The sequence below is a fragment of the Leucoraja erinacea genome, chromosome 33 (assembly GCF_028641065.1).
Source record: "Leucoraja erinacea ecotype New England chromosome 33, Leri_hhj_1, whole genome shotgun sequence".
In the NCBI taxonomy this organism is placed as follows: domain Eukaryota; kingdom Metazoa; phylum Chordata; class Chondrichthyes; order Rajiformes; family Rajidae; genus Leucoraja; species Leucoraja erinaceus.
In genome coordinates this window covers 8,883,010-8,904,134 of record NC_073409.1, presented here as the reverse complement: position 1 = coordinate 8,904,134, position 21,125 = coordinate 8,883,010, and the positions used below count along the sequence as shown (strand labels likewise).

At 42.7% G+C, this 21,125-nt stretch overlaps 1 protein-coding gene across 1 annotated transcript in view; it reads right to left on the bottom strand.

Annotated features, from left to right (window-relative positions):
- The window catches only part of adam10a (ADAM metallopeptidase domain 10a), a 90,360-nt gene that overhangs the window by 26,415 nt on the left and 42,820 nt on the right, over positions 1 to 21,125 (bottom strand). The window contains exons 4-5 of the mRNA XM_055661217.1: positions 19,126 to 19,284; positions 80 to 183 (exon numbers count right to left, since the gene is read on the bottom strand). Of these exons, the coding sequence (XP_055517192.1) occupies positions 80 to 183; positions 19,126 to 19,284 (263 nt within the window). The remainder of the gene's footprint in view (positions 1 to 79; positions 184 to 19,125; positions 19,285 to 21,125) is intronic.

The following is a 21,125-nucleotide window of genomic DNA, read 5'->3' as shown; positions in this document are numbered from 1 at the left end:
GTATTTTATCCATTCTGCACTCTCAGCCAAGTGATGCGTTACAATTGGAGTCCATATGTTAGAGCTGTAAACTGCTTACCTGTGATGTTGGCTCTTCTACAGAAAGCATCTGGTACTTCTTCATTCTTTCAAACACCGAATGGTCTGCACATCCTCCTGCTGGTCCATATTTGTGCGGGTATTCTAAGGAGGATTAAAAATAATATTTCAACATATCTGCAGTTACAACAAACACAAGAGTGCCTAACTATAGTTGCATTCTTTTTTTTGTATGTCTGAGGGAAAATTAATTTTGTTGTCTCTTAATTGAAGACAATAAATTCAATTAAATTAAATCATGAACATAAAACATCGAATGTACAACACAGGAATGGGCCCTTCAGCTCACAATGTTGGTGCTGAACATGATGCAATGTTATTTCCTCTGTCTGCATGCTATCTATATCCCTCCATTCCCAGCATATCCATGCACCTATCTACAAGCCGCATAAATAACACTCGTTTAGTTCCAGAGATACAGCGTGGAAAAAGGCCCTTTGGCCCCACCTGGTCCACAGGGAGCAGTCACCCGTTCACACTAGCTCTGTGTTATCACACTTTCTCATCCGCTCCTGACACGCCAGGTGCAGGGAGTTATGGAGGGAGCGGTCTCTGCGGAAAGCTGGAAGGGGAGGAGATGGGATGATGTGGCCAGTGGTGGGATCCCGTTGGAAGTGGCGAAAATGTCAGAGGATTATCTGTTGTATGTGACAGCCGGAAGGGTGGTAGGTGAGGACAAGGGGGACTGTCCTTGTTACGAGTGGGGGAGGGATGGGGAGTGAGAGCGGAGCTACGGGATATAGAGGAGATCCTGGTGGGAGCCTCATCTATAGTCGAAGAGGGGAACCCCCGTTCCCTAAAGTATGAGGATATCTCCAATGCCCTGGTTTGGAACACCCCATCCTGGGTGCAGATGTGGTGTCGACGGAGGAATTGGGAGTTGGGGATGGAGTCCTTACAGGAAGCAGGGTGGGAAGAAGTGTAGCCCAGATAGCCATGGGAGTCAGTGGCTTTGTAGTAGATGTCGATCAGTAGTCTCTCACTCCCCATTTCCCCCCCCACTCGTAACAAGGACAGAATCCCCCTTGTCCTCACCTTCCACCCTACCAGCCGTCACATACAACAGATAATCCTCTGACATTTTCGCTTCTCCAATTGACTTCTCCAATTTCAGGTAGTCCTTGCTTTCTCCCTCCTTCCCCTCCCTAGCTCTCCCACAGCCTGCTGTCTCCACCTCTTCTTTTCTTCTTCCCCCACCCCCTCATCAGTCTGAAGAAGGATCTCGACCCGAAACGTCACCTGTTCCTTCGCCCCATAGATGCTGCCTCACCCACTGAGACAAAAGAAGAAGTTAGTCTTTAAGGGTCCCAATCCAAAACACTGACTCCATTTCCTTCCACAGATGCTGCCTGACCCACTAAATTCATCCAGCATTTAGTTCTTTGCTCTGTTCCCTTTACAGTTTTGTACTAACGCTTGACTAATACACAGTTAAAGTTACTGCCTTGATATGCAAATGTTATTTACACCAAAAGGAATGACTTCACAAATATGCTATTCAAAGAGATTTGTTGCAGATACAATCACAGCCAGCGTCGGGGCAACATCCAACCCTGCAATGCATACATGTCCATGATTTTCTGATATTATTCTATGCCCCTCAAAAATAAATTAACCTCACTGTCCATGAAGCAATTGCCGTTGATAATTTACAATGATTTAATTGGAATATTATTCAAGAAAGTTATCCTTTGGACTCATCATCTAATTAAAAGTTTCAGGGACTGGGGCAGATTGATTAAAAAACAGACTCTGGGGTCTGCTTCCCTCACTGCTATGTAGAGCTACAGATAATTTTTACTTGATGACAGTTTAATCCATTATCAAACTTTCTTTAAGCCATTATTCAATCATGCCTTTTATTTTCCAAGTTTAGTGCTGCAGTCATGTTAATTGGAATGTAAATGTGGCATTAAAATGCAGCTTTACATTAATATTTGTCACATTCTGGGTCATGACACACTAATTCAAAGAAACCACATGTGTACTTGGATGGAGGAATAATTCCGCTTAATGCAAAACAGTTACTCCCACGCTTTACCCACAAAACACACGGCCTGTATCCTCTGCTATGTTTCTGAAAGAATAGTTGCAGGGCGTGCTTTATTTTTAGGTTTACAGGGGTCCACATGGAACTATCATCTAAATTTGCCAGTTTTGAGCTTAATCGTTTAAAAAAAAACCCAAAAAACAGGACACATGAAGAACTGCAAGACATCTGCCTGCTCCATACAATATTGCTTCATATGATAGCCTCATTAGTGCTTTATCTGTCACATATGCAACTGCACAGTTAAATTCTTTTTGCATATATAACACACGCGGGCGCCGCCATTTTAGGGGGCATTATTCAAAGTCCAAAATCCGGTCCATCCGCCCACTCAATGTACTGGAGAAGTTCCCGCAAACCGACGTCCCTCTCCTCACTCAGCCATCTTTGTGTCCTGGGAGTCCTTCCTGCAGCCTACCCTGAAGTCGCTGGAAGTATTATCCCGGTTCACCCTCCTACCGGTCAACTCCTAGCGCCCAATGTCCTTAATGGTTACGCTGTCTGCCAAGCTTTCTGTGGGTTCCCCGATTCCATCGACCTGGAGCCTTCATAAAATATTGCTTCATACGATAGCCTAGTGTCCGAACACAACATCAAGAAGCTATTCTTCAGCCAACCAAGTCTGTGTTTGCTTGATCTCTATTGTTGCCGAAATGAATTAGTTCCTTTTGTAGAACCAGCTACATGGAATCTGTCAATTACAAATCACCATAAAGTGGTTCATTACTTATACAAGTTTTTTATTAGGACACAAACTTTGCAATGAAGTAACATGTCCCTATTGTTATTCAAGCAGCCAATATTCAAACCATTACCATCACACATGCCATAATCTTCTGTGTTTATTTTTCCAGACTGGCAGAGATAAAGCCAGCATTTCACCAGAAATAGTTTTTACACATCACTGTTGAATTTTTGCTGAAATACTGATCCAATTCTGTAAATTAAGATCCCATAGGATAATAGTGCGGAGACGGAAGCCGGTTACGGAAACATCCTCGTAAAAATCAAAATTATTTGGTAAAAATCTTCTCCTCATTTTCAGAATTTTAATTTATTAACACAAACTGTTCCCCCGCAACGTTGATTACACTGCGAGTCGGGTCGGGTTACGAAAATGGATTTTTTTTAAAAGGCCCACGTTCCGCTCCGTTGCTTACTACATGTCAGTCCATTGCATTTAGCAGGAGTGGTCTATAGGATCTTTGCTATGGACCTTGAAAGGCATTCGAGCATCCTCCTCTGTAGAGCCACAAAAGCCAATACAGCACAGGAACAGATCCTTCAGCCCACCTATTTTGTGCTGATCATCAAGGACCTACTTTTAGATTAATCCTACCCTACTCACTTTATTCTCCCTCTATTCCCTTCAATTCTCCCCACATTTTACCATTTGTCTGAATTCAATGGGCAATTTGCAGTAACCAAATAACTTAATCAATCCATGCAGCAACAGGAAGATATACAAATTCCACACAGACAAGACTGAACTAGAGCTGCTGCAGCCCTGTGCCCAACTGGGACACCCACTATCAGAATAGAGTCCCTTTATATGTTGAAAAGCACAATAAAGTCCACGATGTACTGCTAGATCCTCCCCCCCCCCCCATACCTCCAAAACTGCATCATAATTATATTTCTGCTTGTGTGGAATGGTTGATGCACAAATGTTATACGGTGCACGCCTAATACAAGATCATCAGATACACTACCGAGACTAATGCAAGTACACAATCCTATTCCACATTTTGCACAAACTCATCAAGTAACAATCTCCAGCACAATCTACACTGATGAAAATCAAAATGGACTGCTTGGTGTCCAAACAAATCTTCAAACATATTGAATTTTGAAACTGCAAAGTGGAAAATAACAAAAAAAAATCAACTCAAAGAACATTTGCATGAAACCTTTAGCATTTTTGTGACCACATTAGTCACTTTCACAACACTTCTTTAATCAGTATCTCGTGTAAAATACAAGGTTGAGAGCCATCTGGCTGGCTGTTTATTTGCTTGAATGAATTCTGAGAGCCCTCTCCTCTAATGCAGCTCAAAATCCACAGACAGCACCTCATTAACTGTGCAATTGCGACACCCAGGAGTGTAATTTAGGGTTGATCACATACAAACCACAAGCTGTAATGTCGGGAGGAGTCACTCTTCTTTTATAAACTGCTTAAATTGTACTTTCATGCCCACATTCACCTCTTGCAATGGGTACTTTGGCAAGGGCATCAACTCCCAACTTCAACAAGTGTTTAGTTACTTCTATGTGCAAAATAAAGCACACAAAATACATGCATGGGTTCAAGCACATCTCTCAAATCAACCATATAATATATTGCCATTATCTGACAAAATAGCTGCTCTCTATAAGGACAATAAAAACAGATACTTTTCTGCATACTGCCTCATTTCATTTGTGTGTCCAGTTGACATGACTTGATTAAAATCCTTCCATCTCAATTCTTGCAGAAAATATTATGATCCATGCCAAATCATAATTTTTATCACCACCACATTACTGAATGTGAAGCACATTTTGCAGATTTACTTTCCTCCAGATTTTGTTATTTCTAGTCTTTATGGGTAAATCAAGCACAAATGTGGAAGGAAACAACTTTAATTCTAAATTGTGACTTTAGTCGTTTCGACAAGGGGAGCATGGCACCATCTGCAAATGAAATCAATGCCAACATTCCAAAGTGCCATGAGCTTACACAATAGCTACCTTGGCAGTTCGGCGAGTTTCAAATAGCCATAAGAGTAAAAAGCTGCAGTCGCAGCGAGAGACACCAAAGACAAAAATCAAGAGGCAAGGAACTTGGAATAGATCCAAAACAAAACCATCCAACCACTTTCAGAATTACTGTCATCAATAGTCCGGCTGAAGACACAAGCAGCTCCAAAAATACTGCCTGTAGAAAGCAGAATTTACATTTTAGATAATAAGTTAACTTTCATAACAGTTTCTTTATGGCTGTCTGGTACTGCTTTAACATTCTTGGCAAACAAATCAACCCACAAAATGACTATATTATTAGCTGCCATGAATGCAGGAGTACAATTTAGGTCTGCCATGCCAACCCTCTCCAAAACAGAAAAGATTGATTTGGTGGACTTTCCCCATTTTGTTAGCATTGCTGTATACAGATATTTTATCTTCAAATATACTCTTCTGCCCTAAAAGATTTTTCCATTTCTCCAAATTAAAACTCATTCAGATCGCAACTGAAGACGGCAGTAATGACTCTGCGCCCTTGTGATGCACATCATCTGTTTCACAGGAAGTCTTCACACTAGATACAGATAATTACTAAATATCATTCCAGAAACAGACTTCAGTCTGGTACATGCCATAGGAGAATCAACTGGAACTCCAACCACTCCTTTCAGCATGACAGCAAGACAATGTTCATTTGAATTCATTATGTTGAGTGTAGGACAAGATCACATATGAACATGCAAAACTAGCCTTTTGCTTTTCAGGAATGATAGACGGGACATGATGGAAAAACAATGTGAACACATCCATCGCTGGGATGTCAAAACTTCACTCACTTCAAAGATGTATTGCTTTAAAAAAACATTTGCTGTTTTAATCCTTTTAACTTCAATTTGAGTGAAGACTGACTTCTCAGAATCTCTCTGTTAACTTCTACAATGATATACAACAAATAAGGACAAAGGCTCTTTTAGCAACTCTTCCAACAGATGCAGCCCAACCTGCTGAATAATGCCAGCATTTTTTATTTTAGATTTTCAGAATCTATGTTTTTATTTGATTATCACTTGATGATCCTCGTTTCTGCTTTAGCCATTTTCTCCGCAGTTCATTCATTTTTTTGAACACTAGTACATCGCAATTTTCCACTGTTACAACTTGGGAGAATCTAGAGACAGTGTCAAGCAGTTTCCATAATCGGATTTGGAAAACTGCTCTTTGTAGGCAACAGCCACTGTATCAAAGTAATGATTCTTCTGGACTGCCGTTGTTTTGATGAGTGGTGCACCCTGTATGAAAGCAGACACGCTAAAACTAGAATAATTCAACTGTTCACGACTGTGACTATTGAATCCATCCACCAGGTACGTGTGGCAAAAGAAAAACACTCATTGGTGCTATTAACCAATCGAGTTGGGACGAAATTTCAAAAAAGGAGAAGGAGAAGGCACAGCCATGATCAGCTAGTGTTTTTAGTGCAGGACGGAAGGAATATGTTGCCTTTTCCGAATCCACCAAGTTTTACAGAGCTTACAGCACAACCTTTCGTTCTGCCATTGATTCTGTTGAAAAGGTCGAGGCCTGCATCAAATGCGAAAAAGTACTTGTTCTTCATCATGATTTTCAACATCTAGGGACAGAGAATGCCTTTTCAGTTGGTTCCCTAAACAATTAGTAAGCCTTTTCTCGTCTAGCTTGCCATCAGCTGAAATTGTACAATGCCAACAAACAATTCCATTCAACTACATCACAAGCTGCTTTCTGCACATTAATTCTCCAATTACAGCCAAAATTCAAATATATAGTGGGTGCCAGGCCAAAGTACAGTTTTGTTGAATTAATCAGGTGCCACTGAACATTTTCACGGTTAAAAAAAAAAAAATCTTGCTGGACCAAATATTTCTTTGACCCTAGAAGAGCATTCAATGACATGCATTCTTTCCAAACTAAAAACGATCAAAGGCAAAAATGTATTTTTTGTTCAATTCATATATGCAGTATTCAAATGTTGGTTCAATCCAGCAACCTCTGATCCAAAGTCACAAATTCTTATTCATTTTGTAGAAGCATAACCATGATATAAGATGGTCAATTTCCACAATGTAGCTCGTGGACAGAAAGCTGGACAGAAAAGATTTCAAGCTTTCAATACAAACTTGTTTTTGCTTTATTACTCTGTACTGGAAAATAGTGTTTGGAGATCTCCCTCTACAAAAACTTCTTTATACCGACTACTGTTCATACATAACCAGTCTGACCTTTTGTCAAAAAAGGCAAAGAAGAATTCAGAAATTAAAGCTCATGTGACAGTGACCAAATAGTTTAACTCCAAAACTGAAACACTTTCACATCGACATCTCACCGTCGCCCAATACTCAGTAAAAGGCAGCTGTTATGCATGGTTTTCTGACTTCATTGCAAATGAAGACTGAACATATTCTTTTCACTGCAGACAACATAATCACATACTTGTTAGAATGTAGTCCTTGTTTCACAAGTGAAAGGCAGCACATTGCAATGCAAATCATCAGCAGTTGCCTTAGTGAGACTAATTGTAAGCTATAGCTTGAAAATGACGGTGGGTGTAAAGAATACGCCATAAATAAAAAGGTGCAAAGCTCCCTTTATCTGGCAATAGCAGCAGTCACACACCAAAGCACATGCAATCAAAGAACAATAAAATGTCCCTCAGAAACATCAAAATAAATTTATGGTAAGAACACTGGAGTAATACATTTTCAGTAATTGGAAGTAAGGTACTTGAAGGAAATGGAAATGATTACACTAAAAAAAAAGGGTTTATGCAACTTTTACCATTGATTTATCTGCAAACAGAAATGGGATTTGACCCCATTTTCTTTCTATAGACATGACCCGAATAATGTTTGTGATAATTTAAAAACAGGAGCAACATCAAAGAATGTTTTTTTGGCTTTATGGAACAAAACTGAAAGGGCTATTCTGCTGACTTCATGCCAAAATATAAATAGTGCTTTTTACATATCACCGTCATAGAGTCACAGAGTGATACAGTGCAGAAACAGGCCCTTCAGCCCAACTTGCCCACACCGGCCAACATGTCCCAGCTACCATGTCAATATGAAATAGACATTTGACTCTTGGGATGTGGTTTAAGGAACTGAAAATCTCCTTGGCTGCAACTAAGTGTACCCAATTAAGTTGGGGTGTATAAACTGGAAGCCCATGGCATCAGAGGTGGTGTATTACATGGTATAGATTAAAAACATTGGTGCATGATAATAATTGGAATAAATAGGTATTTTTCAGTCTGGAAGGAGGTAACTAGTGGAGTACCTCTGGGATCAGTTTTTGGGATGCAATTGTACACTATTTACATTAACGACATGAAAGGATTAACACTGTTACAAAATTTGTCAAAGATACAAAACATAGGTGGAAGGCATGATGAAATAAGGATAGAGTGATATGGCAACAAGATACTGATAGAATGAGTTAATGGACAAAGCACTGGAAATGGGAGTTTAATGTGGAAAGTGCAAGGTCATGTACTTCAGTAAGATAAATAAAATGGCAGATTATCTAAATGGAGAGACTTGCAGTGAGTGAAGTACAAAGGATCTACGCGTTCCAGTACACAAATCATAAAAGCTAGCAGGCAAAGTTCATTGTAAATAAGAAGGCAATCAGTAGTTCATCCTTCATTGCAAAGAGAATGAGTTAAAAAAAAAGGTTTTGTTGCAGTCGAGTGCAGGCGAGGCCTCATCTGTAATATTATAGACAGTTTTAATCCCATTACCCCAAAAATATAATAGTAAGAGGGAGCAGTACAAAGAAGATTCACCAAGCTAATTCCCAGGATGAGACAATTGTCCATTAAAAGGGAATAAATGTTTTGGCTATGTATTTCATTGAGTTTAGAAGAATAAAGGGTGATCTTATTCATACTTTCAAGATCATAAGGGGCATTTTTCAGGGTGGATGTCGAGATGTTTTCATCAGTGACAGGCTCAGACAAGGAAACAACCACTAAATAAAAGGAGGCCAATTATTTAAAACTAAAGTATGTAGAAATTAGTTCACAAAAGGCGATGAATCACTCAAAAACATTGCCCCACGGCGAGTGGAAGCTGAAGTATTTAAAATGGAGAATAAATATTTGATAGATCAAGCAAGTGGGGTATGGTGAAATAGCATAGAAGATGAGTTGAGATTAGCAGAGATTAGCCAAATCATATTAAATGGTGTGGCAGTCTTGAAGAGCTACTCTGCTCCTGGTTTGTGCCCTTGTGATTCCGTATTGGCTACAAATAGTCACAATTGTCCCCAGCACATCACAGCAGGGGTTCCTCAGCGGAGTGACTGGCCAGCTATTTTCAGCTGCTTTATCAAATAACTTCTTTCATCATTTGGTCAGAAAGGATGATGTTTATGCAGAATTCAGTTCCATTGCCAATTCCTCAACAAAGCAACGCATATCTTCATTTTTGAAGAAAAATAATTAATGTTTCATATGAAGGAGCCTCAAGCAGACCTGAGCAAGAGAAAGTAAGGTGGTTTAGCAGTGAAGGTGGAAGAGGGCGATGGTTGGCAAGGATACTTATTTTGGAGTGCAGGTCATGTGGCAGATGGGATATGGATACACCACATTAGTTGGGTAACTGTTTGCTGATGTATCTACTGAGTATTGAGTATAGAAGGTGCGATGCTATGTTATAGATGAACAAAGTGTTGGGCAAGCTACATTTGGAGTATTGCGTTCAGTTTTGGCCATCCTTCTATAGGAAAGATATTGTTATGCTAGAAAGAGCCTAACGCAGGCAGGTGGACTAGTGTAGATCGAGCATCTTGGTCAGCATGGGCAGGTTGTGCTAAAGGGCCTGATTCCATGCAGTATGACTCAATGACTATTTGAGTGCCTGCTGGACATGGGGCTGTAATGTTGAATATACCCACCATTAAACAAGTCCTTTCAGGTCCCCTTTCCCCCCCCCCCCCCCCCCCCCTCACTTTAAACCTATGCCATCTAGTTTTAGGCTCCCCTACCTGGGGGAAAAGACCATCTACCTTACCTATGCCCCTCATAATTTTGTACGCCTTTGTAGAGGGCATCCCTCAACCTCCTCACTCCAGAACAAAATAATTCCAGTCTCTTCTTACAATGAACGCCTCCAATCCCAGCAACATCCTTGTGAACATTTTCTGCATCCCCTTTAGTTTAAATCCGAACAGAAACAATCTGCCAAAACGTTCACAAGGTCAGTGTTTTTTTCAAAAACTGCATCTTATTTAAATCTGTTGAAAAACAATATTCTGAATAATACAACCATACCACATTGTTTCAAAGGAGTTGAAAAACAATGTTAAAATCAAACTTCCTGTTTCAGGCTTCCTGTAGTCTTGGCTGGTTTCCTGTACATAAACATCTTGTTAGATTTACCTGAACTACATGCAAACTGATCTATTTCACAGCCACTTGCTAATTGAAAATCAAGTGGCTGGTACATTCTTCTATCCCCAGCAGTGTGTGTAAGGTCAGCCCACCAAGTATTTCATATATTTTCACGTTGGCTCAGTCTTGCAGCATCTTACAAGTTTCAAATAGAAACAGAAAGCACAAACCATTAATGCAATTAGATATTCAAAGGAAGTCACAATCAATTAACAGGCGGAAAAGATTCACGATACTTCAGAGGTTATTATTCAAATAGCTTACTTTAATTGTGCCTCACTCACCAACCAAAACACTCTGCAACTTCACTGATTTTACTCTAGATTATATACGCTCAAAATTAATTTTGCTCTATGTAAATGACCAGTACGAGAATACATTTGTCTAGTCTTTTATTGACTATCTGACACAATGGAACTCACTGAAGTCAAATAACAGCCTATGGTCAAAATCCAGATCTACACTTTCCTGAGTGGAAAACGTGAGAAAGTTGCCCAAAATACATATTCATGCTGCAAATCAAACTGTAACAGGGCACTTGTGAAAGAATTAGTGTATCAAATACAACCCGAGAAACAGGTTTTGCTACCACAAGGGCGTTCATCATATTGTTTGAAAACTTAACATTTCATTCTTCACCAAAAAAACAGTGCTGCATTAAAACCACTCTCAACATATCCAATCCTCAAGAAAATCTTTGCTATCAAGTTCAAGTGAGTTTATTGTCATGTGTCCCTGTATAGGACAATGAAATTCTTGCTTTGCTTAAGCACACAGAAAATAGTAGGCATTTACTACAAAACAAATAAATGTGTCCATATACCATGATATAAATATATACACACATGATTAAATAAACTGGTAAAGTGCAAATAACAGAAAGCGGTTATTAATAATCAGAGTTTTGTCCGAGCCAGGTTTAATAGCCTGATGGCTGTGGGGAAGTAGCTATTCCTGAACCTGGTTGTTGCAGTCTTCAGGCTCCTGTACCTTCTACCTGAAGGTAGCAGGGAGATGAGTGTGTGGCCAGGATGGTGTGGGTCTTTGATGATACTGCCAGCCTTTTTGAGGCAGCGACTGCGATAAATCCCCTCAATGGAAGGAAGGTCAGAGCCGATGATGGACTGGGCAGTGTTTACACATTCCTACACATCCTCTGTTCTGGACTTTATAAACTCCACCATCAATAGTGTCACCTCCCTCAAACAGGTGACCATATACCCGAATCAGAAGCCATGGATGAACAGCGAGGTCAGGCTACTGCTGAAAGCACGGGACACCGCTTTCAGGTCAGGCGATGCTCGAGCCTACAGTTCATCCAGGGCTAACCTGAAGAGGGTCATCAGGAAGGCCAAGCACTGCCATAAGCTCAGGATTGAGGAGTACTTCAACAACAACTCCGACCCCCGACGCATGTGGCAAGGCATCCAGGCCATCACGGACTACAGACCCTCCAACATCACCCCCACATCCAGCGACGCCTCCTTCCTTGAGGAGCTTAATCACTTCTATGGCCGCTTCGACAGGGACAATCTAGAGACAGCCATCAAGGCTGTGCTACCTGCCGATCACCAACCCCTCACACTCACCCCCTACGACGTATACGTGGCACTGAGTAGGACTAATGCACGTAAGGCTGCTGGCCCTGACGGCATCCCCGGGCACGTGCTCAGGGCCTGTGCTGCGCAGCTGACAGACGTCTGGACTGACATCTTCAACCTGTCACTTGCCCAAGCAGTTGTCCCCACTTGCCTTAAAGCCACCTCCATCGTGCCAGTGCCAAAACACTCCACTGCGGCAAGCCTCAACAACTTCCGCCCAGTTGCACTTACCTCCATCATCACCAAGTGCTTCGAGAGGCTGGTCCTGGCACACCTCAAAAGCTGCCTACCCCCCACACTGGATCCCTATCAGTTTGCCTACCGCAAGAACAGGAGTACAGAGGATGCCATCTCAACGGCACTTCACTCCGCCCTCTCCCACCTCGACAACAGAGACACTTACGTAAGAATGCTGTTCATCGATTACAGCTCAGCATTCAACACCATTATACCATCAAAACTAATCACCAAACTCGGTAACCTGGGCATCGACCCCTCCCTCTGCAACTGGATACTGGACTTTCTAACCAACAGACCCCAGTCTGTGAGGTTAGACAAGCACACCTCTTCAACCCTCACCCTGAACACCGGCGTTCCTCAGGGCTGTGTGCTGAGCCCCCTCCTCTACTCCCTCTTCACCTATGACTGCACACCTGTACATGGTACTAACACCATCATCAAGTATGCAGATGATACAACGGTGATTGGCCTCATCAGCAACAACGATGAGCTGGCCTACAGGGAGGAGCTCCAGCACTTAGCAGCATGGTGCGCTGACAACAACCTGGCCCTTAACTCCAAGAAGACCAAGGAGCTCATTGTAGACTTCAGGAAGTCCAGAGGCGGCACGCACACCCCCATCCACATTAAGGGGACGGAGGTGGAACATGTTTCTAGCTTCAGGTTCCTGGGAGTCAACATCTCCGATGACCTCTCTTGGACCCACAATACCTCTACTCCTTTCAAGAAGGCTCATCAGCGTCACTTCTTCCTGAGGAGACTGAAGGTCCATCTGTCTCCTCAGATCCTGGTGAACTTCTACCGCTGCACCATCGAGAGCATCCTTACCAACTGCATCACAGTATGGTATGGCAACTGCTCTGTCTCCGACCAGAAGGCATTGCAGAGGGTGGTGAAAATTGCCCAACGCATCACCGGTTCCTCGCTCCCCTCCATTGAGTCTGTCCAAAGCAAGCGCTGTCTGCGGAGGCCGCTCAGCATCGCCAAGGACTGCTCTCACCCCAACCATGGACTGTTTACCCTCCTACCATCCGGGAGGCGCTACAGGTCTCTCCGTTGCCGAACCAGCAGGTCGAGGAACAGCTTCTTTCTGGCGGGTGTCACTCTACTCAACAACGTACCTCGGTGACTGCCAATCACCCCCCCCCCCCCCGGACACTTATTATTATTTATTCAAATCGTTTGCTATGTCGCTCTTCCAGGGAGATGCTAAATGCATTTCGTTGTCTCTGTACTGTACACTGACAATGACAATTAAAATTGAATCTGAATCTGAATCTTACTACTTTTTGTAGTCTTTTCCTCTCCAGGGCGCTCAAATTGCCGAAACAAGCCACGATGCAACCGGTCAGTGTGCTCTCGACTGTGCACCTGTAGAAGTTAGAGAGAGTCTTCCTTGACAATCCGACTCTCCGTAATCTTCTCAGGAAGTAGAGGCGCTGTTGAGCTTTTTTGGTAATTGCGTTAGTGTTCTCGGACCAGGAAAGATCTTCAGAGATGTGCACGCCCAGGAATTTGAAGTTCTTGACCCTTTCAACCATCGACCCGTTGATATAAATGGGGCTGTGGGTCCCCCTCCTACTCTTTCCAAAGTCCACAATCAGTTCCTTGGTTTTGCTGGTGTTGAGGGCCAGGTTATTGCGCTGGCACCATATGGACAGTTGCTCGATCTCTCTTCTGCACTCTGACTCATCCCCATCAGCGATACGCCCCATAATAGTGGTGTCGTCAGCGAACTTGATGGAGTTCGCACTGTGGTTCGCTACGCAGTCATGGGTATAGAGTGAGTACAGTAGGGGGCTGAACACGTAGCCTTGAGGTGCTCCCGTGCTGATTGTTATCGAGGCTGACACATTTCCACCAATACGAACAGACTGTGGTCTGTGGATGAGGAAGTCGAGGATCCAGTTGCAGAGGGATGCGCAGAGACCCAGTTCTGCGAGTTTGGTAACCAGTTTGGAGGGGATGATTGTGTTAAATGCCAAGCTGTAATCAATGAATACAGCTCGGCATTCATGCTATGTCGCTGAAGTAAATAATCTTTCGCAATAGTAGAGGCCTAGACTAATTGTTCAAAGACATTCATGTTTACCACCGCAACTGGGGAAATTAAATTGGTTACATAATTCTGGAATTTAAAAAGTGAGTGATTGTGACCACTGCTGCACCTTGCATACTACTGGTGTGTAAGGAGCAGCAGTGGCACAGCTGGTAGAGCAGCTGCCTCACAGTGCCAGAGACCTGGTTTGATCCCGACCTTGGGTGCCGTCTGTGTGGAGTTTGCATGTTCTCCTTGCGAACGCATGTTCCTTCGGGTGCTCCGGTTTCCTCCCACATCCCAAAGACATGCAGGTTTGTCTCAAGGTGCCTGTAAAATTGGCACCTGTAAAATTGTGCCCACTGTGGAGGCAGTGGAATAACATAGTACAAGTGTGAAGGGGTGAATGAAAGTCGGCAAGGAGCAGAGGGCTTGTTTCCATGCAGTATCTCTAAAACTAAAACTTTCTAAACTAATCAATCCTAAACAAACCCATCCAGTTAATCAGAATCTTTGAGTAAATCTAGTTTCATTACCCTTCTTGACCAATTTGCAACCCTACCCTCCAACAGGGGTCGGCAACCTTGTTCTGCATAAAGGGTAGGACGCATGTCTGTGAGCGGATGGCGGGCGACATCCACCACGTTCACATAGATCCCGCCCCTTCGAGGATGCCACCCGGAGCACTGGCCCCTACGAACATGGCGCACCTACGGGCCATTGCCTTGGCTCTGTCCTGAAGGCTGTGGCTCCTATACTCACATTCACTGGTCCCCTGCCTATTGACAACCCCGACAGTGAAGCCCAGATACAGAAGGTGCGCGGCTTTGCGCAGGATGCGGTACAACCAGAGCTCGGCGCTCAGCCCCGCTCGGGCGCTCGGCGGCTCCAACGTGATCCCACCACCAGTTACATCTTCCTATCTCCACACCTTTTCGCCTTTCATGGAGACCACTCCCTCCGCAACTGCTTTGTTCATTCATCACTTCCCATTCAATCCAATCCCACCCCAGGTGCTTTCCACTGCAACCACATGAGAGATAACAACTGTCCATATCCCTTCTCTCACACCTCCATTCAGCTACCTGCTCCCCCCCCTTCTCCCCCACACCCCTCTCTCTCTCCCCCCCCCCCCCCCCCCCCCCCCCCCCCCATCCTCATCTCTCCATTCACTCATCTCTCCACTCCTCCACCTACATTCCTTCCTTTGGATTCATAATTCACAACTCTTCAATCCTTTTGTCTCACCCCTTCGGTTTTAATCTCTGGCCTTTGTTCCAACCACTGTCAGTTTTTAAAAACACTCTTGCCCGCTTCTACCCATCACCTACCATTGTTGTGCTTCTCCTCTCTCCCAGCTTTCTTCCCCCCCCACCCTCCACTACAACCTGACCTGAAATGTCACCTACTCATGTTCTCCAGAGATGCTGCCAGATCTGCTGAGTTACTCCAGTACTCTGTCCTTTTTCATTTCAAGAACAACTGGGGATAGGAAATAAATGGTGACCTTACTAATGAGACCTACATCCTCTGAGCAGGCATATGTAAACAAAAATATGTTGGGATGAGTTGCTTCATGACCTGAACAAAACGGAACTACACATGGAAGGTGGTTTCAACAGAATGAATAATCCAGAGTCAGAGTTGTACAGCACAGACAGGGGCCTTTTCTGCAACCTTGTCCATGCCAACTGCAATGCTGATCTATGCCAATCCCATTTGCATGCATTAAGCCTGTGTCCTTCTGCTCCCTTCCTATCTATCTATTAAGATGCTTTTTAAACATTGTAATTGCATCGGCTTCTACCACTTCACTGGCAGCATGTTCCCGATAACCAGCACCTCCAAAAAGGTTAACTCTCAGATCTTCTTTCTCACTGTAAACCCTAGCCACGTAATTGATAAAAGTGTTTGACACACTTCCCCACTCACCCCTTCCCACACAAACCACCACCTCCCCGGGTACTTTCCCCTGCCAACGCAGGAGATGCAACACCTGCCCTTTTACCCCTTTCCTCGGCTCCATCCAGGAACCCCAGCAGTCCTTCCAGGTGAGACAGAGGTTCACGTGCACCTCCTCTAATCTCATCTACTGTATCGGGTGTTCCTGATGTGGGCTCCTGTACATCGGAAAGACCAAGCAGAGACTCGGCGATCGTTTTGCTGAACACCTGCTTACATTCTGCCAAGGCCTACTGAATCTTCCAGTTGCTAAACCACTAACTCCCTTGACAATTCCCACTCCTGGGCCTCCATTGCCAGTATGAGGCCACGTGCAAATTGGAGGAACAGTACCTCGTATTTCACTTGGATAATTTACAGCTCAGTTGAAATCAATTTTAGGAAACCTCTACAAACACCTCCCCCCCCTCTCCACCTCCAACACTTTCCTCCCCCCCTTATTTTCCTCCACTGCCTCCCCCTCCCCCTGAACCTCTGCTGACCTTGCACAAGTTTCCTTCCCCCCTCCTCCACTAAATATTTGTTAACTGTTCACAGGATGGAACAGTGGCACAATGGTAGAGTTGCTGCCTTACAGCGCCTGAGACCACAGTTCGATTTTGCCTACGGATGGTGTCTGTACAGAGTTTATATGTTCTCCCTGTGACAGAGTGGGGTTTCACTGCTCCAGTTTCTTCCCACACTCCAAAGATGTATACGTTTGTAGGTGAATTGGTTTTGTTTACAAATAAATTGTCCCCAGTGTGCAGGATAGTGCTCGTGTACGGGGTGATCGCTCGTTGGCACAGACTCGGTGGGACGAAGGGCCTGTTTCCACACTGTATCTCTAAAGTCTAAACTATGAATCCCTCTTGGGCTCACATCTATCCAACAATCTGTCTTTCAAGGAACCTCCTCGCAAGAGGTCATCTGCAACCAGCCTGATCTGTCCTGCCTTTTATCACTTTGTATCTTTCACCTCTCTCCTTCAGATTGAAGGGTCCAGACCTGAAAAGCCACCTATCCATTTTCTCCTGATATTCCCACTGAGCTACTCCAGCATTTTGCGTCTATCTTCAATACTAATATCAATGCCATTTGAGTTCAAACAATATTCTTCTACAAGATTGATAGCACTTAAAGAGTTATGAAACCAGTTTCACAAATGCTTTCCTAGTGATGGTACTCTAAATGATTTACAGCACACAACAAATATGATTTGTAGCTGCCTGTTTATATCAGAAATGCTGCGATTGATACAAAATGCCACAATCCGTTCTATAAATTAGCCATTTAATCAACCATACCAATTTTTAAACAGTATATTTGGGATACTACTTTTTTATGAAATATATATAAAGCCAGCAACAGGTTATAGTTACTACATTACACAAATTTGAACATTCATATTAGTTAACAGGATTTTCACTTTTCAATGTAATATTTTAGTTTCTACCAGATTTTCCCCCTGGATATACCCCTGATTTTCTTTTAAGCACTATGCAGCAAAGGAAGGAGGGAAAGTATTTTGGTTTTGCACTTTTATGATTACCTAGTATTCCTATTATTAATTTATATTATATATTTATGCACGTGTTAATGAATTAACAGGCTTGTTTAGCTGTAGCATATAAGAATTTCCGTAAGCATACATATAATTAAATACTCGTGACTTGTCTCTTGAAATAAAAACCTGTCACAACACCATAGTTTCATTTAAATTGTTGCTTGTCGCTCATGCAACAAAATCTGAAATTTTCCATCTTTTTCTTCACAGATACATGAAAGGAATCGTCAGTATACATGAAAACAAAGCGCATGGTGGTGCAGCAGTAGAGTTGGTGCCTTACAGCACCAAAGACCCGGGTTCGATCCCGAATACGGGTGCTGAGTTTGTACATTCTCCCCATGACCGTATGGGTTTTTTTTCTGAGATCTTCAGTTTCCTCCCACACTCCAAAGACGTACAGGTTTGTAGGTTAATTGGCTTGGTAAATGTAAAAAGTCTCCAGTGGATGTAGGATGATGTTAATGTGCGGGAATCGCCAGTCGGCGCGGACCTGGTGGGCCGCAGGGCCCGTTTCCGCGCTGTATCTCTAAAATAATATTCCGGTAGGGCAAGAAGAAATGGAACACTGACACTATTTTGAAAGTGCAATTGTCAATGCTCACTAATGTCATGGCCACCATTTCCTCAATCAACATCACTAAATGCATATTAGCTGGCCTTACCCAAAATGGACAACGATTTTCTATACCGCCACATTTTGAGAAGGTCTTTCACAGACTACTAAACACTTTGGATGCTCGGGACAGAAAATGATAATACCATAAAAATGCAATTGGTTTATTTTCTTGCTTAACAAAACAATGACTCAATTTTGAAATGTTTCGTCGTCCTAGCCTTCACACGTTTTGAGAGTTATAGGTTAATAAAGGCAACTGCCTGGCTCAAATTTTAAAGGGTAGAGACCCACGTCACCCATTCCTTCTCTCCAGAGAAGCTGCCTGTCCTGCTGCGTTACTCCAGCTTTTTGTGTCGATCTTCAGTTTAATCCAGCATCTGCAGTTTCTTCCTTCAAATTTTACAGCTGTCTCCTTGTTCTTCATTCACTCAAGAGGAAGCAGCTCGTTATTCTGTCGACACTTTTTAATCTGCAGTATCAATTACATCACTCCTTATGTGAGGAAATACTAGCTTCTAGCCAGTAGTATTAAAAAGTGATGTCAAATAATACTCTCTAGAACTTCCACAATTTGTCAAACCATATTCTTTTGTAATGCATTTCTAATATCAAGCATATTAATAACAATAACATTCCAATCAATTTCAACAAATTATTTGATATCAAATTCTTCTAGTTACATCCAAATTCAATTTAAATAATGCATTGTAAACATTTATAGGTATATCCACAAGCTGCCAAAATAACGCGGTCCTTTGCAGATATTGTCCCTCAGCCAATTTCAATTATGCATAAAGGGAGAAAACACTTACTGATATCATCTTCATGGTAGATCACAGAATGGAAAGGTGGCTTTCGGTCTTTAATGTATCGTTCTGCTGGTTCAACATAGAAAGTACCCTGGTGGGTCTGGATGAAGCCTTCAAACCGACCATCTATTATAGAGCCATGGCTGAGAGATCCTTTCTCACCTTAAACAAGAAAAGTCATGACAATTAGTTTTGATTTCATTTTTTTGCCATACACTCTACCAGAAGCCTAGTGAGGTGAATTTCTTGATTAACATTTATACTCGCAATAAATGGAAAAAAAAAATCTAAGTATAACTCATCATAACAGTGGTGACTATTGAGTAAAATATTTAATTTCCATCGTTATTACAATTTATGAGTATAATATACATGGTATTTTAATTTTTAAACCATCGCATTTTTGTGGTTATTGCAGGTACCAGATACATCGAGGTGCTTGGTTGACAGGTTATTAATATAGAAAAGTTGTGAGCAGGAGAAATTTGTTGGTTTGCAAATTAACAGATATTTTCTACCATTTCAATTCTGTTAATTGACTGAGTTTACTAAATGTGCAAATAATGTATTCGGTGTGCCCAATGCAGCCTCTACCTCAGCGAGATGGAACGCAGACCAGTAATCGGTCTGCAGAAGACTGTTCTGTCAATAATGCCCATCTCAAGCTCCTGGCTGCATTCCATTTCAACGAGTCTACCCATTCCTAAACTGACCACCGCCCCTGCCCTACTCTGCTGCAAGGAAGAGGCCCAAGGCATACAGTACAATACATCGTATTCCATCTAAATAACTACAACCCCCTGGAAATTTCCAATTTTAGGTAACCCTTGCTTCTTTCGGTTTCTGCATTTCGCTCCCTCCTTCCAATCCATTGCCAGCACTCCCATTTGTATCCCCTTTCCCATGCACTCACCGCTTTGCCCCTCCCCGAATATACCATTATCCCATTTCCCCCTCTTGGTTTCATCAAGATGTTACCCGCACATTTTTACCCACCAGAGTCCCATACCCACTTTGTTCCCCAAAATGAGGCCCAATCTGCCCATCCCCTCTAATGCTCCCATTATCACTTTCCTTAAAAGAATCAAGGACTGGCAATCTTGTGTGTTCCTGCTATCTCCACTTTCACCCACCCTTCCTTACTCCATCTGCCCATCAGCTCCTCAGTCCAATTACCTCTCTCTCTCTTTTACAAGTGAGGGACATCCATTTTAAGTCTCAACTCAGTCCTTTGGTTTTAATTTAGTTTCGTGTCTCGTGTACCGAGGTACAGTGAAAAACATTTGTTGCGTGCTAACCAGTCAGCGGAAAGACAGTACATGATCCCAATAAAGCCATTTACAGTGTATAGATACATGATAAGGAAATGACGTTCAGTGCAAGGCAGAGCCAGTAAAGTCCAATCAAAGATAGTCCAAGGGTAGCATAGTTAAAGAAATGTTTCTGTAGGAGTAGAGATTTAACAGTGTAGAGCAATTGTAATATGTGATTGTAGATCAGCTTCCGTGGCTAGCATGCAAATAGTCACCTCGGTTGGGTGCCACCTTGGAAGCAACCCGATATAGGATTTTAACCCAAATCATCTTACCCCCACCCCACCCCTCCCTAGGTGCTGCTCAACCTGCTGTGCTGTTGCTGCACGCTGCCTATGGGTAGGGTACATTGCAAAGTTGATGTCAAATGATTTGTCTAGAGTTGCAAACCTTGGAGTGTTTTTATCCTTTGTCGAATTAACGATGGTCTGGGAATAAGCTTCTGATGCAGGGCTTGGGAAAGCCCCAAACGAATTCAATTAAAAAGACATGTTTGTTACCACATCTTTCTTCAGGCTCCCAAGAACCAATGGCTATTTCCAAGGATGCAATGCAAGGACTGACCCATTAATGATATTCTGTAATCTAATATTAAACTTAGAGTGGACTTTATACCATTGGTCTCTTCCAAGTCCTTCACAATAACAAAGCAAAATGTACGGCACTCATGAAATAGTTTAGTTTAGAGAT